The sequence below is a fragment of the Diadema antillarum genome, unplaced genomic scaffold (assembly GCF_040938485.1).
Source record: "Diadema antillarum isolate AM-2024a unplaced genomic scaffold, OU_Dant_1.0 seq00000288_RagTag, whole genome shotgun sequence".
In the NCBI taxonomy this organism is placed as follows: domain Eukaryota; kingdom Metazoa; phylum Echinodermata; class Echinoidea; order Diadematoida; family Diadematidae; genus Diadema; species Diadema antillarum.
Window position 1 is genome coordinate 759,820 of NW_027271315.1, and position 20,579 is coordinate 780,398.

The 20,579-nt window shown below is 40.5% G+C and overlaps 2 protein-coding genes across 2 annotated transcripts; one reads left to right on the top strand and one right to left on the bottom strand.

Moving 5' to 3' along the window:
- Positions 1–1,541: 1,541 nt before the first annotated feature.
- On the bottom strand, positions 1,542–2,998 carry LOC139730060 (BTB/POZ domain-containing protein 17-like). Its single transcript, XM_071640970.1, has 3 exons — positions 2,740–2,998; positions 2,170–2,628; positions 1,542–1,561 (listed from the first exon to the last, which is right to left on the bottom strand). The coding sequence occupies exons 1-3, from the start codon at positions 2,996–2,998 to the stop codon at positions 1,542–1,544; spliced, it is 738 nt and encodes a 245-aa protein (XP_071497071.1).
- A 9,089-nt stretch (positions 2,999–12,087) lies between these two features.
- Positions 12,088–18,811, top strand: LOC139730053 (kelch-like protein 4). The gene is made up of 2 exons (XM_071640965.1): positions 12,088–12,269; positions 17,296–18,811. The coding sequence occupies exon 2, from the start codon at positions 17,309–17,311 to the stop codon at positions 18,677–18,679; it is 1,371 nt and encodes a 456-aa protein (XP_071497066.1). The 5' UTR covers positions 12,088–12,269; positions 17,296–17,308; the 3' UTR covers positions 18,680–18,811.
- The last annotated feature ends 1,768 nt before the right edge of the window (positions 18,812–20,579 follow it).

A 20,579-nucleotide genomic window follows, 5' to 3' on the forward strand; every position in this document is an offset into this window, starting at 1 on the left:
TTGTTGAGAGTAATATTACTTCATCTGCTTTCTGAAAGAGAGGATTATTGTGCTCTGTCATGCTAGATATATGAAAGTTAATGGTGATATTATGATACAGTAGGCCCTATGTCCTCCCCCCCCCCCCCGCCAAAAAAAACCCCAAAACATACAATCGGATTTTCGCATTGATCACTTTCAAAATGATCAAACAATCTGAAACTATAACTTCTATCGACATTTTGCAGAAAACCCCATTCAATTTGGTTAAGTGGTCACGGAGAAATATGGATCATTGTAAAGCATGTCATGGGTCCGTTTCTTCCAAGTTCAAAACTTGGATGCTCTTGGAACTGGGAATACAATGTACAAAACTTGGAGGGAAGGGATTCCTGACATGCTCTACAAAGACCCTCATTTCTCTTTGACCACTGAAGCAAATTGGAGGAAGTTTTCTGTAAGATTTGGGTAATAAGTGAGTTTCATACCTTGAAATTGCATTTGAATCGATTCACTACCTTTAAAGTTATCGTTGCGGAGGTTCCCGTTGTATTCTTTTTGTGGGGGGGGGGGGGACATAAAGTAGCGCCCATATATGTTGATATACATGTATATATATACATATATATATATATATATATATATATATATACATACATATATATATATATATATATATATATACATACATCTCAAACCTCTTTATATATACATGTAATTTGCATATCATGTCATATCATATCTCATATCAAGATGAAATAAAGGTGAAATTTGAAGTGTTTATGTATAGTTACTATGTATATCTATACCAGCTATCAAACCGTAACCAAAGTTTTATTTCAATCGGGTCTTCTGGAAAACCTGAATCCATTATCATAAGGAGATGGCAAAATGTGAAATGCAAATCATAGACGTACGTGATAGAAATACCGAACGTGGTATTTAGTTCATTTTATTTTTATTTTCCTTCTTTGACGTTTTCGTTTTTCAGGTTTCCACTGGGGGCCTACTTGGTACAAAAACTGGAAAATATGGCTTCGAATTATAAAATTGTTTTCATGGAAATCTATCACTGTATTTATCACATTTGAATTATTGTAGTTAGAGTCTAACTTAAGAACGATTGTCCATTCCAGCGATGTGAATGTGTTAACACGAACAAGGACGTTTATAAATAAGATAACGTCTTGCATGACTGGAGCATTTTGCACCTATAATTTTGGATCAAGCAACTCAACGATTCACCATCATAATTAGGATAATGTGATCTCATGCTTTAACCATGTCCATGACAATCATCCGACGATTTAACGGCTTATATGAGAAGGAAAGTTAATGCTCTCCATTAAATGACATGTTCATGAGTTAATTAGCTCTGCACTGGGACACAAAATGACCTGCTAATCAAGGAGAAATACACTCATGTCATAGAATCACTTGTGGTGGTTCTTTCATAGCGAGAAAAATACAATTCTTACACATACATTCTCTGGCATCTTTCTTGATATAGCCTTAAAACCATGCTCTGTATAAGTTGACCATGGCGAGAAACATAGAAAACTCTACATGTTGCTCATGTACCCTGATGCATGCATTGAGAAAAAACAACGGTTATAGCTTATTTCTCTGTGCTTTTACTTTGAGAGTACATAATTTGATAGATGATACAGTTCCGACTTGATAGCAGTCTAATATTAGACTACAAAACATTTGACACGATCTACGTAGGATGAATCATATACTTAGAAACATTATAACGGAAGGTTCCATAATTTCATGGTCTATGAAATCATGTACTGACGTGATAACTGTAATTTTATGTCATGATTTTGCCGCCGTCACGTTTTTGCTTTTTAAAGATCAAAGCTACATCATGGATTCGTAGCTTTGCACCTTGTCTGATTGGCTGAGCAAATTTTGCCTTGCAGTTGAGAATTGCTGTGTAAGGGGATCTATTTTGTTTAGACCGACGATTTACAGACGACATTCTACGTCGTGATTCTGAGCCACTGGCCTTTAAGTATTTTGGTGTTTGCTTGGGCTGGCCAATTGCCATGGCTGCATGATATTTTTGTGAAACAAAAGGCAACTTTGACTTTAACTTTATTTCGATCTGATCCTCTGACACTTTTTTCACAGTCACGCGCAGCACTTTGTCTTTTCCTTTATGGAAAATCTGTTTCTCTCCACCTGCTTTCTTGATCCAAGGAGAAACATGAAGCCGCCTCTGCGAACCAACGGTGATCGCAACGCTTTCAAATCTGGCATCTTGCCGAATCTGGTCTTTGGAGCCATCGCTGTTTGGTGGACGGAGATACAGCCTTGGATCTGGGAACTCATCCGGTAGGTCTCCGTGCGAGCCTTCGCGGAAGAGTGTCTGTAGCTGCCATACTTCCAAAGGTAAATCGGGAAGCTTTTCTGAGGCCCTCAAAAATACAGCAGTGGTTGTCACCTTCAGCAACTGTGCGGCATTCATGAACGGAAAGCGGATGCACTTCAAGACTTCAACAAAGATGTTGTCGTCCTCGCACTGATTGAGCCACGGCTCAATCTTCTCAAAGAGGGCGTACTCGCTCTCGACGACCAAGTCGGGTCCACTGTCCAGTACGAGCAGCAACGTCGCTGCATCGATGTCGAGCAACTGCTGACCTGAGAGAAAGTTGAAATTTGTTAGAAGGGATTAGTGGCACAGCTTGATGACGTTTGGCACGTTGAATGCTCGGGCCTTCGGCAAAAGCGAAAGCATCGTAACCGCATCACTTGAACTGATGTCGATGAACTCATTACAGAACCCATGAAGTTCAGGGATCATGTATTTGTCGGCAAGTCGGACCAGCGATAAGACGTTGTCAGTGGTCAGGGTTACCGTAGCAGTGTACAGGAACTTTAGAAAATCCTCGAAAACTAGTGCGTCGGTGTCTTCCTCTACCAGTTTCTGTCGGATTACTTGTCCAGAAGCGTTGTCGCTACGTTCGTCACAAAGCTCATCGTGGGGTTGCCAGGTGGGGTCAGACAACATCGTTTTAAAAACTTCACTCTAGGCACAGAGAACTAGACGATGAGCAAAGATCGTGCGATCCCCTACTCTAAGAATCAGATCGCTATACAGTTTCTGATCGTATAGTGCTCCAAAGGCAGTGTCTCCATCACCCAGATTTCCTTTTCGCGTGCCTTCTTGCAAGTTCTTGCGAGTGTCCTATACAAGTACAACAATAAAGTACATAAATTTTCATTGTGTAGTGCAATGTACTTGGATAATGTGCCTTTGCTTTCTAGATGAAATGTTTTCACTTCCTTCTCGAAAAGATTAAACAGATTGGCCTAACTGGACAATAGGTGAAGTTATTAAAATGCCATGTTGTTTGATAGACTGCTTATTACACACGATTAATCAATAGCGCAGAGACGTTATGATTAGACAAGAGAGGGGGAGAGAGAGAGACAGGGGCAGTGGGTCTAGCACTCGGCTGAATATCGCAAGTTCACCTTTCGTGCATTCTTGCAGGCTATAAATTCCTCAGAAGAACATAAATTGGGGGGGGGGGGGCTTCGGCGGGGGACAGGTGTATGGTGCCCGTTCGTAAACATTCTACCATACTGGCAATAACACCTGCCAAGTTTGAATAAAATGTTGATTATGTGTTTCAAAAAGAAGATCAAAATGTGCAAACAGGTTTTGAATTTGGTCCCAACCCCAAGCAATCTGCGAAGGGGGCATCTCCTTAAGATTTCCCATATACAAACCTGATAGCACTCTCGTAAATTCCAATGTACTTTATATGTTTAAGAGAATTCTGGTCTCACTTTTTTTTTCAATTCAATTCAATTTCAATTTATTTTCATGTTTCTCGATGAAAAAACAAATACATCAAATATTACAAAATTGAATAATACATGACATCCAGCCGGGAGGCATAATAGAATATTGCAAACATGATAAGAACATCATAGTCGATCTATGAAAGTTATAATCTGAGAATGAACGCTAAAGAACTATGATGGAACCAAGGAGGTTCTAGAGAATGGAGTCACAACTATCATATTTCCTTTGCTAGATGTTCGAAGCCGCCGCTCAAAAAAAAAAAAAATTGAAGCATGTGCCAAACAGGATCTGCCGCGCAGATACGAAGACAATTGACTCGTGTCTCACTGCATAATTACTAGCCACTTTCAAAGGAAGATATGTCTTTGTGATGACAACTTTTCGCTATCCCTTCTTATAAAAGGTAGGTGGTACAGACACGAGGATGTGCGAATAGAAATTGAGCAAAAAATGCTGAAATAAAGATGAAAATTACTCGACTGGGCATACCCGGGCACTAATCTCATATATCTATCAATAAAGAATTATACTTGGAGATTACTCCATATTAGTTTCATTTGTGGAAATTATGCGGAAAAGTGATGAAACCAGCTTTCCAGGATGGTACAGTTTTAAACATTTTCACATGATACAGCTCTGATTTACACTTTTGCACAAATTTCTGGACGGAATTGACTTTTGTTTTACATGCTTTATCATTAAGTGAAATTTCATTTCGTTTAATAAATAAATAAATAAATAAGCAAAATATGGTCAACATTATGAAAACGTTCGAAATGAATCTTCAGATTGCTCAGCAAGACGGCGGCGTCGAACATCGATCATCAAAGGCATAAGTGCACCTGTGGAATTCTTTTGTACATCAATAGAAATCTGACAACTGTTTGAATGATTATAGCCACTTGGAACTCCACGTATAAAACCTCGTTGATGGAACCTACCTAGAAGCAAGCTCGTCGAGCGTAGGTCCCAGTCATTAAACTCTAATTTGGGAGACTTTGGGACCCCCAGGGGGGCCCCAAGTGGGGCATGATGCCAATTTAGAAATACAAATATAATATTCAAACATCCCAGCAACAACAACTGCCAAGTCTTGTAAAAATTTGACCACGTGTTCTTAATAAGAGGAAGAACATGTGAAAACTGGCCCATATATAGTCCCTACAAGGGCGCACAGGGGTCATTCCCGTATCCGCCATCTACACACTTGAAACCGCAATCACCACACATAGCAATAACTTAGCTCTTTTACTTCTGGTTCTAGAGATTGTGCTCATTTGTTGAAATATAAGACATTCCAGAAGATGAAAATCTGAAAATTGGGCCCCAATTTGGCCCTCGGGCCAACCCAGGATCTGCCATAAACAAAGTTTACAAGAAATTACTGTCACCAATGTACAAACTCAAAGCCCTAACTAAGCTCTAACACTTCTGGTTCTAGAGAAAAAGATTTTGAAATATTTCTTAATTTTGGGCTCACTGAACAAATCGAGATCCTATCCCCCTGGGGCTGAAACTTGCCAAGTTTTGGGGAAATTTGTAAAGAGGAAGAATGCGAAATTGTTTAATATTTAATTGCTCATAGCAATAAATATAGCTCTATCTCTCTTGTTTCTGAAGAAGTTTTTTTCTATGTTTGATTTGGTGGCTTTGGTGTCCTCTATCCCCCCGCCGGGGGGGGGGGGGGGGGATGGTGCTCGTTTGAATAATTTGAGATCCTACAACCCTAGGGATGCTACCTGCCAATTTTGGTGAAAATCTGTCATGGGGTTTTCAAGAAGAAGCTGAAAATGTAAAATGTTTGTACCTGAATGTCTTGACGTCGTTTCTTGTGTGTATGGGAATAAACTTCATCTCTTCTTTTTGTTAGAACTTCCAAATGTTCGTCTTGTGAATCACTTTCGGAGTAATCACTGTCGTACGTAGACCCGGAATCCTCATCGTAGGAGTAATTGCCGTCGCGATACGGGGAAGCACCTGAATCGCTGGACATCTTGCGTTTCTTTGTTTAAAAAAAAAAGAAAATAAAAGGTTATATTTTATGCAGGATTTCTTTATTCATAAAGAACGGGAGTAAGGTACACTGCTAACCTTCGATGCTCAGAAGCATATGCGCGTATCAACTGTTGACCTCCTATCTCGCGTTGTCTTATGAAAATAAACAACTCTCATTATGTACCCGAAGTAGAGCAAACAACGCAAATCAATCAATCATGCAGATTGTTCGCCTGCATGAATTTGATTACCATATTGTTTACCAAGCAGATCATACATGCATTTGTGCATTAAATGACATATCAGAGCCGTTGAAATAAAAATATAAACTTCCCAGCACTCTGTCTACCATGCTGAATGTGCAAATATGAAGCGACTGCATGCTTAACTACACTGCGAACTTGTATTTTGTTCACTGAATAAATGACATTCATCAGATTTGGACCCATCCAGATCCAATAATCAAGGCATAGGCGTGTGGATACATAATTTTGACCCCAGCAACAGTGTGTGCAATTACCATAATAATAATGTGTATACTCGAATATCACTGTCTTGTATCACGTCGGGGTCACCAAAGTAGGGACTAACATTATTGGGAAAGAGAAATGAAGTGAAATGAAATGAAAAAAAAACAACTTTCACAATACGCTTAAAATGTAATATAAGTTCTTCTTCTGGCACTTCCTCTCGGCGATGCAGAAAACATCCAAAATACTAAACTACGAATATTATTACATAGGGAGTTACCACTTGCAGACAATAATCATCTCAGAAAAAGGTAAGCTTGAGTAATAAAGGATGAATAGTTGAAAATGACTTCTACAGGGTAATAGACCTATTACATATCAATATCCTACTAGAATTCAACATTTTCAAACATAAAGAAATTAATGTTGTATCCGAAGAGTCTGAAATGCTATTCCTGGACTTTCCCGAAATGTCGTGTTAACTCCCACAGTTTCCGATCTGTTTATGATATGTGAGCTGCATGGTCAATGATCTATGAGAACACAGATCTCATTGCCATTGCGTAGATGGGGCACCGCAGCTACCACAACAGTTTCCACACAAGTTCATTAAAGGGATAGTACAGTATTGGTGGAGATGAAAATTGGGCTTTAGCTTTTTTTTGCGAGATACCAAGAAAACACTTATGAAATAGTACAGAGCATACCATTTTAAGAGGAATTCAAAGTTTATTTGATAAAAATCAGGTTTGGAATAGCTGAAACATCCAAAAACAAAGTAAAACAAAACGATCGTAATAAAGTGTGGGTCCCACACTTTATTAGATCGCTCTGTTTGGGATATCTCTGCCATTTCAAAACCAACTTTCATCAAATAAACATTGAATCCCTCTTGGAATTACATGCTCTTTCATATTTCATAAGAGGTTTCTCAGTATCTCACCAGAATATGATAAAAACCTGAAGTTAAGGTTCAACCAAAACTATACAATCCCTTTAACGTCCTATATAATTAAAGTAATAAGTTGGAACAAAAACGTAATTGGTTGATGTTGAAAGAGCTCGACGCGATTATAAGTATTTTTAGCTATGTCAGAATGCTGGCATGCTTGACACTCCATGAAGTATTATTTGCAAAATGACCTCACTCTGTGAAATGTAACAATTTCTAACAAAACAATTGTGACGTCACAAAGCAATTATGACATTGTGCATTGCTTCGTAGCTTCACTCTGTGAAACGAAATATTTTCGATCAAAACAATTTGTAATATCATAAAAGCATTTCTGACATCATGTGCTGCTTTTAAGAAGCAGAGTAGGGTCCCTTCACAACATCGCATCCGAGACGAGACTTCTCGAATCGCATTTCCCCCATTGCCCATTTCCCCTTCTTTTGTTTAACCTTTTTGAACCAAAATACTAGTATATAACAAAATTATTACAGTTTGCATAATTTCGAGTTTCTCGTTAAAACTATAGGCCTCGGCACCTCTAAAAGAACTATTCGCTTCGGGACTGCGCCCCTCAGGAAATAATTCTTTTGGAGTCACCTCTTGCCCATAGTTTTAACCAGAAACTCCAAAGGCAAAGTATATTTAGTATACTATATAGTTGCGCTTCATGGGCGCAGTGCGTATACCGTACCCGTACGAAATCATTACACGTCGCTTTGCTTGCTCATTACTTGTCGCGCAAAATCCAGTGTGATTTAGATCCATGCCTTAACCACGCATGGGGTTTCTCCGACCTTCAAACCTGCGTGAGTGAAGAATTTGCTATTTCTCCGAGTATTTTTATCTTTTTTTCTATGTTTTCGATATTTGTTGTACCCTTGCTTCTCATCTTAATCTTTACACTCGACTTTAATGCTGAAGGGACTTACACTCAATAAGCTTGCTTACTGAGATAGATTTCCTCATATTTCTTTAGCATAATATTCTCACATTCCAACTTTCACAGATTGACCACTTTGTTCTATTTATGTTTGGAATATTCTATCATGCTTCCTAGCTGGATAATATCATTTATTATTACCTATACGAGGTAGTTTTGCGAGACAATTGCAGTTGTTATTTTGCAGGGTTAAAGGTCAGCAGTTGTTATTTTGCAGGGTCAAAGCTCAGCAGTCAATATTCGTTTCGCCACGTCGCTGCGTGTCGGTTACACACACCGTACCGTACACAAAACAATGTGTGCAAACTGCAATCTTCCGGTTTTCGCCGTTCACTTTACACAGGGAGGTGGGAAGAAAAAGAGTGGAATCTCTCTCCCCACCTCCCTGCTTTAATTGTAAACATTCCGATCGACCACGAAAAGAAAACATTCCAGGACGTCGCTGGGTGTCGGTTACACGCACCGCAGAAGAACGCTGATAAATGAACTCATACAAGGTCGACCACTTACAGCAGCACTACCCGTCAAACAATGACTATAATTGCACAGTGACCATCAGTTTTACAACTCTCCAAATTTAAACAGAAGTAAAAATAAAGTGTAAAAGACGGTTCAGATGTTTGAAGTTCGCCTCCTGTTACAACTACATAATCTTTGAAGTTGGAGTTGAATGATATGCATTGATGAACAATTTTTCAATTATTCGACATGTTGATCATCTACAGGCAGTCAAATGTGGCTTGATCTATTTATAGCCGTATTCAGATATTTTCTTAATTTACCTAGGGGATTATAGGTAATAATTATGATATTGACTGGCCTTGAGGGAGACACCAGATAAATATTGCCCGCACTGTTGGGCAATATTTTCTGGTATCTCCCTCGAGGCCAGTCAGTATTATAAAATTATTTGATTTCGTTGTATTGGATGTCATTTTCACCGACAAATATTAGAAGAATATGGAATTTAAATTGGAAATGAATACCAAGAAAGAAAATCGGTCACCAAGTTTTGTTTTATTTTCCCCCATCGCATACCCCCTGTAGAATACGAAAATTAGTTTGTCGCATCGATATGGCGCTACAAAATCGGTGTTCTTTTGGTTGGTATTGTCTGTCAAACACGAAGCACATTTACACGAATACCCGTTTACATGAAATGCTCTGCTCAGCGAGGATGGGATAGCGGAGAGTCCATTTAGGGCTTATATATGCGATCCTTTGAGAGACCCAATTTGCCATTTTTTCTTCTGCCTCCGCCACGAAATGTCACTCGAGACATGTTTTCCGTTCGTCCGTAATCGATTTTGTGGATGACGTGACTTAACATCGATTTGAGGTATATAAATGAAACTGGGTATAATGTATTTGAATGAGCAGACGATCTTCGCGCCTATCGGGTTGTTGGCGAACGAGTTTAAGATCAGAGAGCGTTTACGCCCAGGTCAAATTCTAAAATTTCACTCCCACCCCCCCCCCCTCTTCCCTCGTGTATGCATGTCTTTTTACAATACCTACGGTTGGCCTTTTTCATGAAATAGAGTGTATTCATGAATTACCAGACAAAGTCAAGAAATGTTTAGGGCCATGGGATTAAAGGTCCAGAGAAAATACTACGTTCACTTTTTTTCTCCATGAATATATTTCCCAAATGAATTATGAAATTTTACCAGTTTCACCATCTTTCTGAAATTGTATCCTCATCAAACTAAGTATATATACATTATTGGTATAAAAACAGTAAATTGTGTTCGGTGAGAAATAAGATCAAAGGTCAAGGATTAAAAGTCAGGGGTAAGTGTCAAAGATGAAGACTAACTTAGTGCTACAAGTTTGTCAATGACCCCGCAATTGTGAAATTCCTCATGATTTTGAAGGTGTAAGACATTATGTTTGATCAGCTGAGACTTCTTTGCTGAAAATGGTCATACGACCATGATTGCACAGTGCACATGAAAATCAAACAGAACTGATTAAGATTCCGATAAAATTATTCATATCTGAAACTATTTTGCCATCCAGTTACAACTTAGTTCAAGGGATATATGTCTATAGGCCTAACCACCTTCAACGCTTTTTGGGGTTATGCCATCAAACTTTCAAACATGTAGTTTCAATTTCTTGCTAACAGTCTCACATCATCAAGATCTATAGACCTATGGGGAAAAATGCTATAGGAGCTGAAACATATCAGATCATGCATTTGCTATTTCTAGTTTTACCTGCCGGTAAACAACTAACTTTAGTAACCTCTTTTTTTTTTGACATTCTACAAATGGAGTTAAGGTATTTCTTTACTTTTGGATACTTATATACGGAGAATATGATTTCAGGTCGCTCGCTGAACGTTTTGAAGTTTTGCTTTGTTTTCAATTTTCAGTTGATCCGTCTGTCACCATTTCCTTTACATTAAGTGCCTCTGTCTATTTCACCATAAAGTATCTTTCCAGGGATGTATACCTCAGGCGCATCGCCATGCATGACCTCCCATAACCTGTTGATGCGATAATACAGTATTTCTAATTTGAAAGATGGTGGTTTTCCTGATTTTCAAATCTGCCGATTAGGAAGGTGTTGGTTTAAAGGGATTGTATAGTTATGGTTGAGATGGGGCTTCACGTTTCCAACATTTTTTTCTTTCTTTTTGGTGAGATAATGAGAAACGTCTTATGAAGTATGAAAGAGCAATTAATTCTAAGAGAAATTCAAAGTTTATTTGAAGAAAATTAGTTTTGAAATAGCTGAGATATCCAAAACAAAGCGGTCCTAATAAACGGTGGGACACATCTTTTATTAGGTTCGCGTTGTTTTATTTTGTTTTTGGATATCTCACTCATTGCAAAACCGATTTTCATCAAATAAACTTTGAATTCCTTTTCGAATTGTATGCTCTTTAACAGTTCATATCGTATTTCCTAAGTATCGTGCAGAAAGTTAAAAGCTGAATCCTTATCTCAACCAATATAAATTCCCTTTAACCTGGACTTAATACGAAACAACACAATATACGGTACATGGAGTATAGGCACCCTCCTTCCACATACATGTAGTTTTCTTTAACCAATAGTCAGGTGTAAGCATCAAGTAGTTGGTAACACTCACTGCATTGTTTGAAATATAGTACGAACATTCCAAATACCAAACATTCTTGATAAAGTTTGGTATTTCAAGATTACAATAAGTTTGCTTATTTTGTTCGTTTTATTCACACACGGGTTACAATACCTGCACTCAAATTAAGTACCTTAATTTGGGTCTAATCAGTTTAAGATACAAAAGAGAGGACAACGCAATACATGGGAACATATAAATCATGAAAATCATCCGAACCGCGAAAGGCACGTATTTTTGTCAGATATTGTGTGCATTTTAGAAACGGTAAACGGCTACTTTCGGGTGATAGCATTACAGTTACTGGTTTGATGAGCGACTTATCACTTACCAACTGAGCTGCCTCGAATCCTTGTACACAATAACGATGAATCTCTGATTTAGAGGGTATTATAGGAACGCATGAACCAAAGATGAAAGTAACGAGGACATAATGTATCTATACGTACAATACAAAAGCTTCTGCGGTTCATGTACATGTATGTTGCAAGAATTGAAGAGTCAACGTTCAAGGTGATACATGGGCTCGATCTCGAAACGGGGGGGGGGGATCGCTTTCTTTTTTCTTTTACAGTGTATACTGGCAAGAATCCCATGCCAACGGAAATTGGCCAGGGTATTACCGGGTATCCGGAGACTGCGCAATACACGAGACTGCATGCATCGTCACAGTCGGAATTTCAACAGGTTGCATTATATGGGTACTGGGGAATTCCAGAGTCCTCATGAACTGTTTGTGTTTGACAGCGTGGGGAGTCTAATCATACTCGATCATTTAGTGTTCAACTTAGACTTATTTCCTTCCATTAAGCTGGCCATTGTGCACAGGTTGAATTAGCGAAGGAGCGAGGAAGAAGGCTACTATCACACTGAGAAATTTGATCCAGATCATCCACTTGCTGAACAGCAGATGTTCCTGACCACCGAAGCTTGTCTGAGAGACTTGTTCGACATAGCAACAACAGCTACCCGTGTTGCAACAAAATTTGCTTGAAGGTAGGCCTACTACAGGTTGACCATATTGCCTGTTACAATACACTGAGGTACTTAGTTTGAGGAAAGCACGAAACTTTCCAAGCTTGGCATTACCTATTGTCAGTACATGGCCAGGGCCCCTCATATATTTCTTTCTAATACTTTTATACTTTAATAGTGGCCGTAAAACGGCCTATTCTGTTTAATGGAAACGCGTGAATAAATGAAGCAGTTCCTAAATTGTATAGATAAATGCTACCTGGTCCCTTAGTGACATCTCAAAAATATTTTTGTCTCTTTTGCTATGCCAAGTGACAGCTGTAGAAATGTATATTTCGTGCCTTGTTCTTTTTTAAAAGATAATCATAGACAGAAGTGTAATCTAAAAACAACCAAACAATGTTAGGCGTTCGTCTTTACATGGAAATTTCTTTTTTTATACAGTTGTTGGCAAAGTGTTGAAGAAAAATAGCAAAATATGCCATATACCTGGTGGTGAGTAAAGTATAGATGTTCCAGCCCAGTGTCATCAGATTTGCATTTGAATTAATGAGAAAGCGTTCCAATTCAAGCGATTTTCGTCAACGCTCTACTTCATTCAACTTAGAGAGAAGTTCATTCAATTCAACGACGTAAAGATGGCATTCAATTTCGCGCCAGCAGGATAGACGTTCAGTGTCGTCCCATGTATCAATCTTACTTTAATTTATATACACATACAACTTCGAACTATAATCTAATATTAGAATTCAATCAACATTAACAACCTCTATTTTAAATGATTTATTTATACATGTCTACTTCCCATTTTCAATGTTGAAAATTTAATTTTATAATTTCACTTTTATTTTAAAGTTTACTTAATCAGTTATTTTTTATTCATATTTTAAGTATTTCTGATCTTTCTTCCAATTTCAATTTATTCATTATCAATAATATGGATACAATACTTAAGGTATTGTCATGATTTATCTAAAAAAAAAAATCACGAGCAGCTGTCAAAGTTGTGCATTTGTGAGTGTATGCTTATGAAAGTTTTACTTCGTTTGACGGTTTGTCGTAGGAATGACAAATTTCAGTATAGTTAAAGGTCGATCCCATTTTACAGTACGTTAAGTTTAGATTATTAGCTCAAACAGCTGAGTTACTACGAAGAACATGCAGTAACGAAAATCCTGCCCATATGCTGCAAATGCTTGCCTATTCGTGAATTTGAATTCTTTAACGTTCATCATGGCAGTGCTGATGCGAATTTGAATACGTTCCTTGTGCAATTTTAATGTGAACGCGCATTTTAAACGTTTATGTGAGAAAATCATCAGATATAGAATGCTAATGAAATTAAAGGCCGTGTCACACCTTTCCGGGCAAGCCTTGCGTGCGACTTGCAAAGAAGAATTTTTACTACCCGGAGGTCCCCGGAATGAGCCGCACATGACAGTACCTACTACGTATCTCAGCCGTAGTCACCCGGTGGTGTGCACGCAAATCTATTTACCCGCAACCATGTTTAAGGCCGTGTCACACCATTGCGGTGTCACACCTGTCCGGGCAAGCTACGCGGGCTTGTGGCGAGGAGGTAGTTTCCAGCACGTAGAAGATTTTCAGCGGGCGAACAAGAATGCTTGCAATTTTCATTCATGCCTTGTCATACCGTACGGGGGAACTTCTGCGGCTTGACTTGCGGGGAAACAAATTTACTCCAAGGAGCTCTGCGCAGTTGGTCCGCACCTGACAGTATCTAGCGCGTAGTACTTCCCAGGCAATTCTCACGCAGGTACTTCGCAGTCCCGTATGCAGCCAAGATAATGAAATTCTGTGAGATTTCAGCCATTCTGGGCAAGATTTCAGCCCATTTCCGGGCAAGCTATGCATTCTGTTGCGTGTAGGGATTTTCCAGCATACCGGGATTTTCTGAGGGCGAACAAGGATTTGGGCGAGTCAGTGCATGTGTCTTACTTGCTGGACGCGTTCTACTTAAATTTTACTTGCGGGCATACTGTGTGACCTTTGAACCAGTCGCGTGGGGGCTGACAACTCAGTGAAGGAATTCCTCTGAAGGAATGACCGAAGTCCTACGGAATGTCAAGGCGGTGTCACACCTCTCCGGGCAAGCTACGCGGGCTTGTAGCGAGGAGGTAGTTTAAAGCACGTAGAAGATTTTCCGCGGGCGGACAAGAATGTTTGCAATTTTCGCACTTGTTTCTTACTTACTAGACGCGTGCTACTTAGCTTCTACTTGCGTGCGTTCCGTGTGACTCGCGTGAGAGCTTTGAAACCGATCCATTTTCTGTTACGAGCGACTTACGGGGATTGCGAAGTACCTGCTTTGGAGTTGCCTGTGAGGTGCTACCGGTAAGGGTTTCCTTCTTGTGTTCTGCGCGTACCTCTACGGGCAACTCCCGTGACTCTTCCGGAACAAGTTTTGAGCATGGTCAAGGCCTTGTCATACCGTATCTGGGGAAGTTTTGCGGCTTGACTTGCGGGGAAACAAATTTGCTACCCGGAGCTCTCCGCAGTTGGCCCCAACTTGACAGTACCTAGCACTTATCTCGTCCTTAGTTGCCCGAAGGTGCGCACGCTAGTCCAGTTTTCCCGCAGCAAAGTTTTGAGCATGACCAAAACTATTTCCGGATGAGTCGCGAGGATTGCCCGAAGAGTTCCACGCAGAACGCCCGTAGGAGGGCCGTAGACGCCGCAATTCACAGGCATTTGACCCACTTGAAGTAGGTAAGTTGCCCGCTGATCTATGCATGCCTATGTGAAGGGAGTGCGTGCCATTTGTGGGCTCATTCGGATCTCTTCTTTGTCCTCTGTCCTCTGTGGCGTCGAGGACTACCTGGTCCCTTTCGGACAGGACTTCATCCGCCGAATGGACTTCAGCAGCAATTTGATGCATTTGCTGTGAATCTTCCGGGCTTTGTGGCTGTCCATCCACTGGACGTTCTCTGCCCTTGTGCACTTTCCGTCTACGGGGCATCTTCACTTTATTGAAAGCTAGTTGACAAATGATTGTTTGCCCATCCACTCGAACCAGCCTATTGTTCAGGCTAGCACTCACCTCGCAGGCGACTAGTACGCAGATAACACGCAGTTGTGGCGCAGGTACTTCGCAGAGCCCGTATGTCGCCCGTAACTGACATAAAAGAAGCTATCACGAAGCTATCACGTGACACCCTCGCTCCTAACATGCAGTTCAACGGAATACACGCAAGAAGGACTTAGGTATCACGCGTTTATCATGTAATACCCACGCCAAACTCGCCCTAAACCTTGTCCGGCCGCAGAAATTATTCTGCGTGCTGAAAAATCCCCATACGCAATAAGCCCGCTTAGCTGATGTGACAGGGCCTTTTTTGGCAGCAGGTAAATAGAGCCAGCGTGCGCACCTCCGGGTAACTACTTTTGAGATACATGCTAGGTACTGTCATGTGCGGGGCATCTGCGGGGACCTCCGGATAGCAAAAATGTTCTTCGGAAGTCGCACGCAAGGCTGGTGTGACACGGCCTTCATTATCTTGGCTGCATATGGGGACTGCGAAGTACCTGCGTGGGAGTTGCCTGCGAAGTGCTGCCGCTAAGGGCCTCCTATTGGCGTTCTGCGTGGACCTCTCCGGGCATCCCCGCGACTCACCCGGAAAAAGTTTTGGTCATGCTCAAAACTTGGCTGCGGTTAAAATCGGACTTGCGTGAGCACCTCCGGGCAAGTACAGGCGAGATACGTGCTAGGTACTGTCAGGTGCGGACCAACTGCGGAGAGCTCCAGGGAGCAAATTCGATTCCCCGCAAGTCAAGCCGCAAAACTTCCCCAGATACGGTATAACAAGGCCTTGAGCATGCTCAAAACTTGTTCCGAGTGAGTCGTGGGGTTCGCTCGCAGAGGTACACGCAGAACACCAGTAGGAGACTCTTACCGGCAGCACCTCGCAGGAGTTGGCTCTCACGCAGGTCATACGGAATGCACGCAAGTAGAAGCTAAGTAGCACGCGTCTAGTAGGTATAAACAAATGCGAAAATTGCAAACATTCTTGTTCGCCCGCGGAAAATCTTCTACGTGCTGGAAACTACCTCCTCGCCACTTAAAGGACAAGTTCACCTTCATAAACATAATGATTGAGAAAATGCAACAATATCAGTAGAACACATTAGTGAAAGTTTGAGGAAAATTGGACAATCGATGCAAAAGTTATGAATTTTTTAAATTTTTGTGTTGGAACCGCTGGATGAGGAGACTACTACAGCTTGTGAGTCATATGCGTACAACAGTATAAAGAAAATGTAAAAGAAAATTCAACATATTTTCACTTTTTTCGCATAATAAAAGAGCACTTGACTTGCCTCTTTCTAAAGGCAGGGGGAATAATACTACCCATAACATTTGTCGGTAACAAGTCAGGGGAATGTGTACTTTTTTCAAAAGATGGAATTTTGTGAAATTCTCTTTATATTTTCCTTATATTGTTGTACGCATGTGACATCTAAGTTATTCATACACTGCAGTAGTCTTCTCATCCAGCGGGTACTGCACAAAGACTTCAAAAATTCGTAACCTTTGAACGGATTGTCTGATTTTCCTCAAACTTTCAATGATGTGTTCTACTAATATTGCTACAATCTCTCAATCCTTATATTTATGAAGGTGAACATGTCCTTTAAGCCCGCGTAGCTTGCCCGGAAAGGTGTGACACGGCCTTAAATCAAATGAGTTAGCGTTTTTGAATGTTGATCTTGGTGATCATTCAAATTCGCTTGAACTCGAATGATCTCATCGCGTAGAATGCGAATCTGATGAAATTTGGCGGGAAAACCTGTGTTATGTCAGTGACGAGGACAGAATGTCGGCTACGACGTAATTACTCATTGTGTCTCTCTTGAATTGAATTATTACTTGACAACCCTTCATATCTCTGGATCATATTCACTCCACTGCATGTCAACATGGGGCCTAACACTTTTGAGTACATGCAAATAGCATGCGTTTAAAATTCTGACACGGCCAGGAGAAGATCAGCCTCTTACCAATGAAGCAATGACATTTTACACACAGGTATTCCTGGAAGATGGCTATGGAGGTATTGTACTCTTGCCAAGAAGCACTTTCTCAAAAGCTCAATGTTTATCTAAAGAATAGCGAGCTATCAGACATCTCTGTCAAAGTCGGATTAAGACAGTATCCCGCTCACCGCCTGGTCCTTGGTGCAGCAAGTGGAACCCTTGCAAAGATGATGGAGGAGAATCCTGGAAAAATTCTCCAGTTGAAAGCAGAAGCCACGGAGAGTGAGATTGAGGTCTTTGAGCGGATGTTGGGCTACATGTACACTGGCGAGATTACGTTTTCAGGAGAGAACATCCGATTGATGATTGGTTGGGCTGACCAGCTAGCTATGCAGGAATTGAGCAAGATAGCGCAGGATTGGTTGTTGGAGTCCTTTCATGGTGACAGTATGGTGGGCGTCATCAAGTGGCTGAGGGAATCTGATGAAGGGTGTTTCAAGACTATGAAGGATCGATGCATCCAAACCTTGGCTCATTACTTTGAATACATACCAGAGACCTCATGGCTAGGACTCTCAGCGGACGAGGTTCTGGCCATCATAGAGAGGAATGACCTTGTTGTGGCTAATGAAGAAACTGTCATCAAGAAGGTGGATGTCTGGCTCCTGGGACATGAACACGCTGAAGGCATCAAGGAGTTGTACGGGAAGATGGCCAGTAGGATACGACTTCCATGGGTGGGAACTGCCAATCTTGTCTCTCTGACGAAGACTTCACCACTAGTCCAATTTGTTAACAGAGGGTGCCCCCATCTGCTGTCGAAGGCATATAAGGCCCGCGCTCTTTGCTCCGAGATGGACTATGATGAGAATCCAACAGGACAGGGAGACTGCTTCCCACTGGGCAAGGAGGATGCTCAACCAAGACCATACCTCAATGCTATCACATTTAAACAGGAAAGACATAGTCATCCCTCCAGAGGATCTAAAGACAAGAAATTTCAAACGCTTCCCGTAGAATCTCACACAGATGTACCGTGTAGCATCCAGATGAAGAATGGGTCATGGACAGACACCTACTTGGAGATGACTGTTAAGCTGGAGTCCCAAAAGTCAGGTGATGTTGAGGCATGGCATGCGAAGTACAATATCATATTGTGCGACAGTGTGGACGTTGAGGACGTGTACGGGTACTATAATGAACCCTGCAGAGCAAGAATACAACACAAGGGAAAATACTACAGGATAGCCATTGTGACGACAAGTAGCGACAAAGATGCTGAATTTTACCTACCGGACAACCCAGTTGTGACCGTGTGCCAGGGTTCCTTCCAGGATGTGTCACACTTGGAGGAAGTGTCAAATCGCCGCTATCGAGAATCCCATCATGTCATCACTATACGCACTCCACCCATCTTTGCTGGGAAAAGGCAATGAGTTTTATTTACATAACGAAGAAAGATGATGACATACATGAAGATCTATCTACAGTTAAAGTGACATGATGGGATGGGATGGGAATGAGTTTAATGAAGGTCAAGAATAGCGCCACCCTGTGCCAGACTTTATTATGACGTGTCGCTCGCGTTTGTGGTTTTCGCCACTTCTGGCAGAGACATATGAGCGGTATGTATGTAGATATGAAGCTAGCTAGCAACGATCAGGCAAGTTTGTGTGATGCACACGCAACAATGATCAAATCCAAATTTTCTATGCAAAGTTCTTTTTTTTTAGTGTGTGTGTGGAAAAATATTGGATGCACTCCAACAAATAGGCCCTGCTTTGCAACCTTAGTTACCCATCAAAGACGATCCTACATTGAAAATACACCTGTACACTACTTTTTAATCAGAAAAAAGAAAAGAAAAGGCAAGTTTGCCTTAATTCCTCAAATGGCATTGTATATAAAGAAACTGTATCTTGTCGGCTAAAGTCAATTTTACTTTTTCTCTTGAATCATAAAAGTGTGAGAGACAGTGTTACAGCTTTGGCATGTTTCTTTTGTTTTTGTGATGTCTGTTAGGATGTATCATTTGTGATGATCCGCAGAGTCTTGGTGTACTGCTAGTTTTAATATAGTAAGTCCTAGCATTCTTTCCTCATCTGAAAAAAAAATGTTAACCATGTAAATTTCTTTATGGTGACTTGAGAGTTTATCTTTTTTGGTGGTTGTTTTGTACTCTGCTGGACATGCCACTAAAAGAAACAGAATAGAAATCAATAAAAAAGGAACGATCGACTACTACCACTGGAAAATATTGTGTGTATGGGTTGCCCATAGGTGGGCCGTGGATGGGGAGGTGTGGAGGAAAAAATATCAACAAAGAACAGTAGGTAGCACCTTGGTTTGCAGGCTGATGTGGTACATACAGGCATTCAGTACATGCAGCGTATGAGTGGGACTGAATAGGTACATTTACCATTTTACCATTTACTTTTTCTTTTATTTACCATTTCTATGTAAGAGGAGGTGGCTTTTATGTCAGGGCTACGGTTGTACACAATGCCCCAAGTATTACAGTAAACATACTGTAGAAGAGAAAAAAAAGATTTGAAAACACGATAACAACGTTCCTTTCGGAACTGTACATAAGAGTGTGAGCTGCGCTATACATGTAATTATCTTTCTGTATAGGCACTACCTTTGCAGCTACCTGAAACATTTCTGGCAGAAAAGACAACGAAAATTAAAGCGTGGACATCTGCTATTGTTATTGAAGTATTTTATCAAATCAAATCAGATTCTACCCTTTCATATACTAACTAATTTCCACTCCTTACCACAACTATAACTACTCTATACTTTCTTATGTAAAATATACTTTCTTCATTTCAAATTTCTTTCATAATTTAAATCTAAGTTCACGTGTGAGTGGAAACGAACTGGACATTCTTAAGGCGATAGCACATTTGTTCATCTCAGTTTCGTGTAATTGATAAGATGGTTTGGTGAGAATATGTGAAACGTTTGTGACCGTCTTCTCTTTACCCGAATTTCAATGAAACTGTCAATGATTTGTTTGTTAGAGATTATCGTACATGTAGTTTCATGAAATATCAAAGTTATCCTGAACGTAAAGTTGAACTTTACTTTCAGTTTCCTCAAAACAGACTGATGACTGCAGTGGTCTAGTAAAAGTACCCGTATGTTCCAGAAATGGCTTTAGGATACCTATCCATAGCTCTCTATGGATTCTCTATGATACAGTACGTGGACTTCGTGACCGGCGGTTTTCTTTTGTGGTATCGAAATTTCATTATAACCGAACAAACAAACAAACAATAAAGAACACAGAGTGGATATTTTTGCAGCCTGAAGTTTTGCTTCATTGTAACC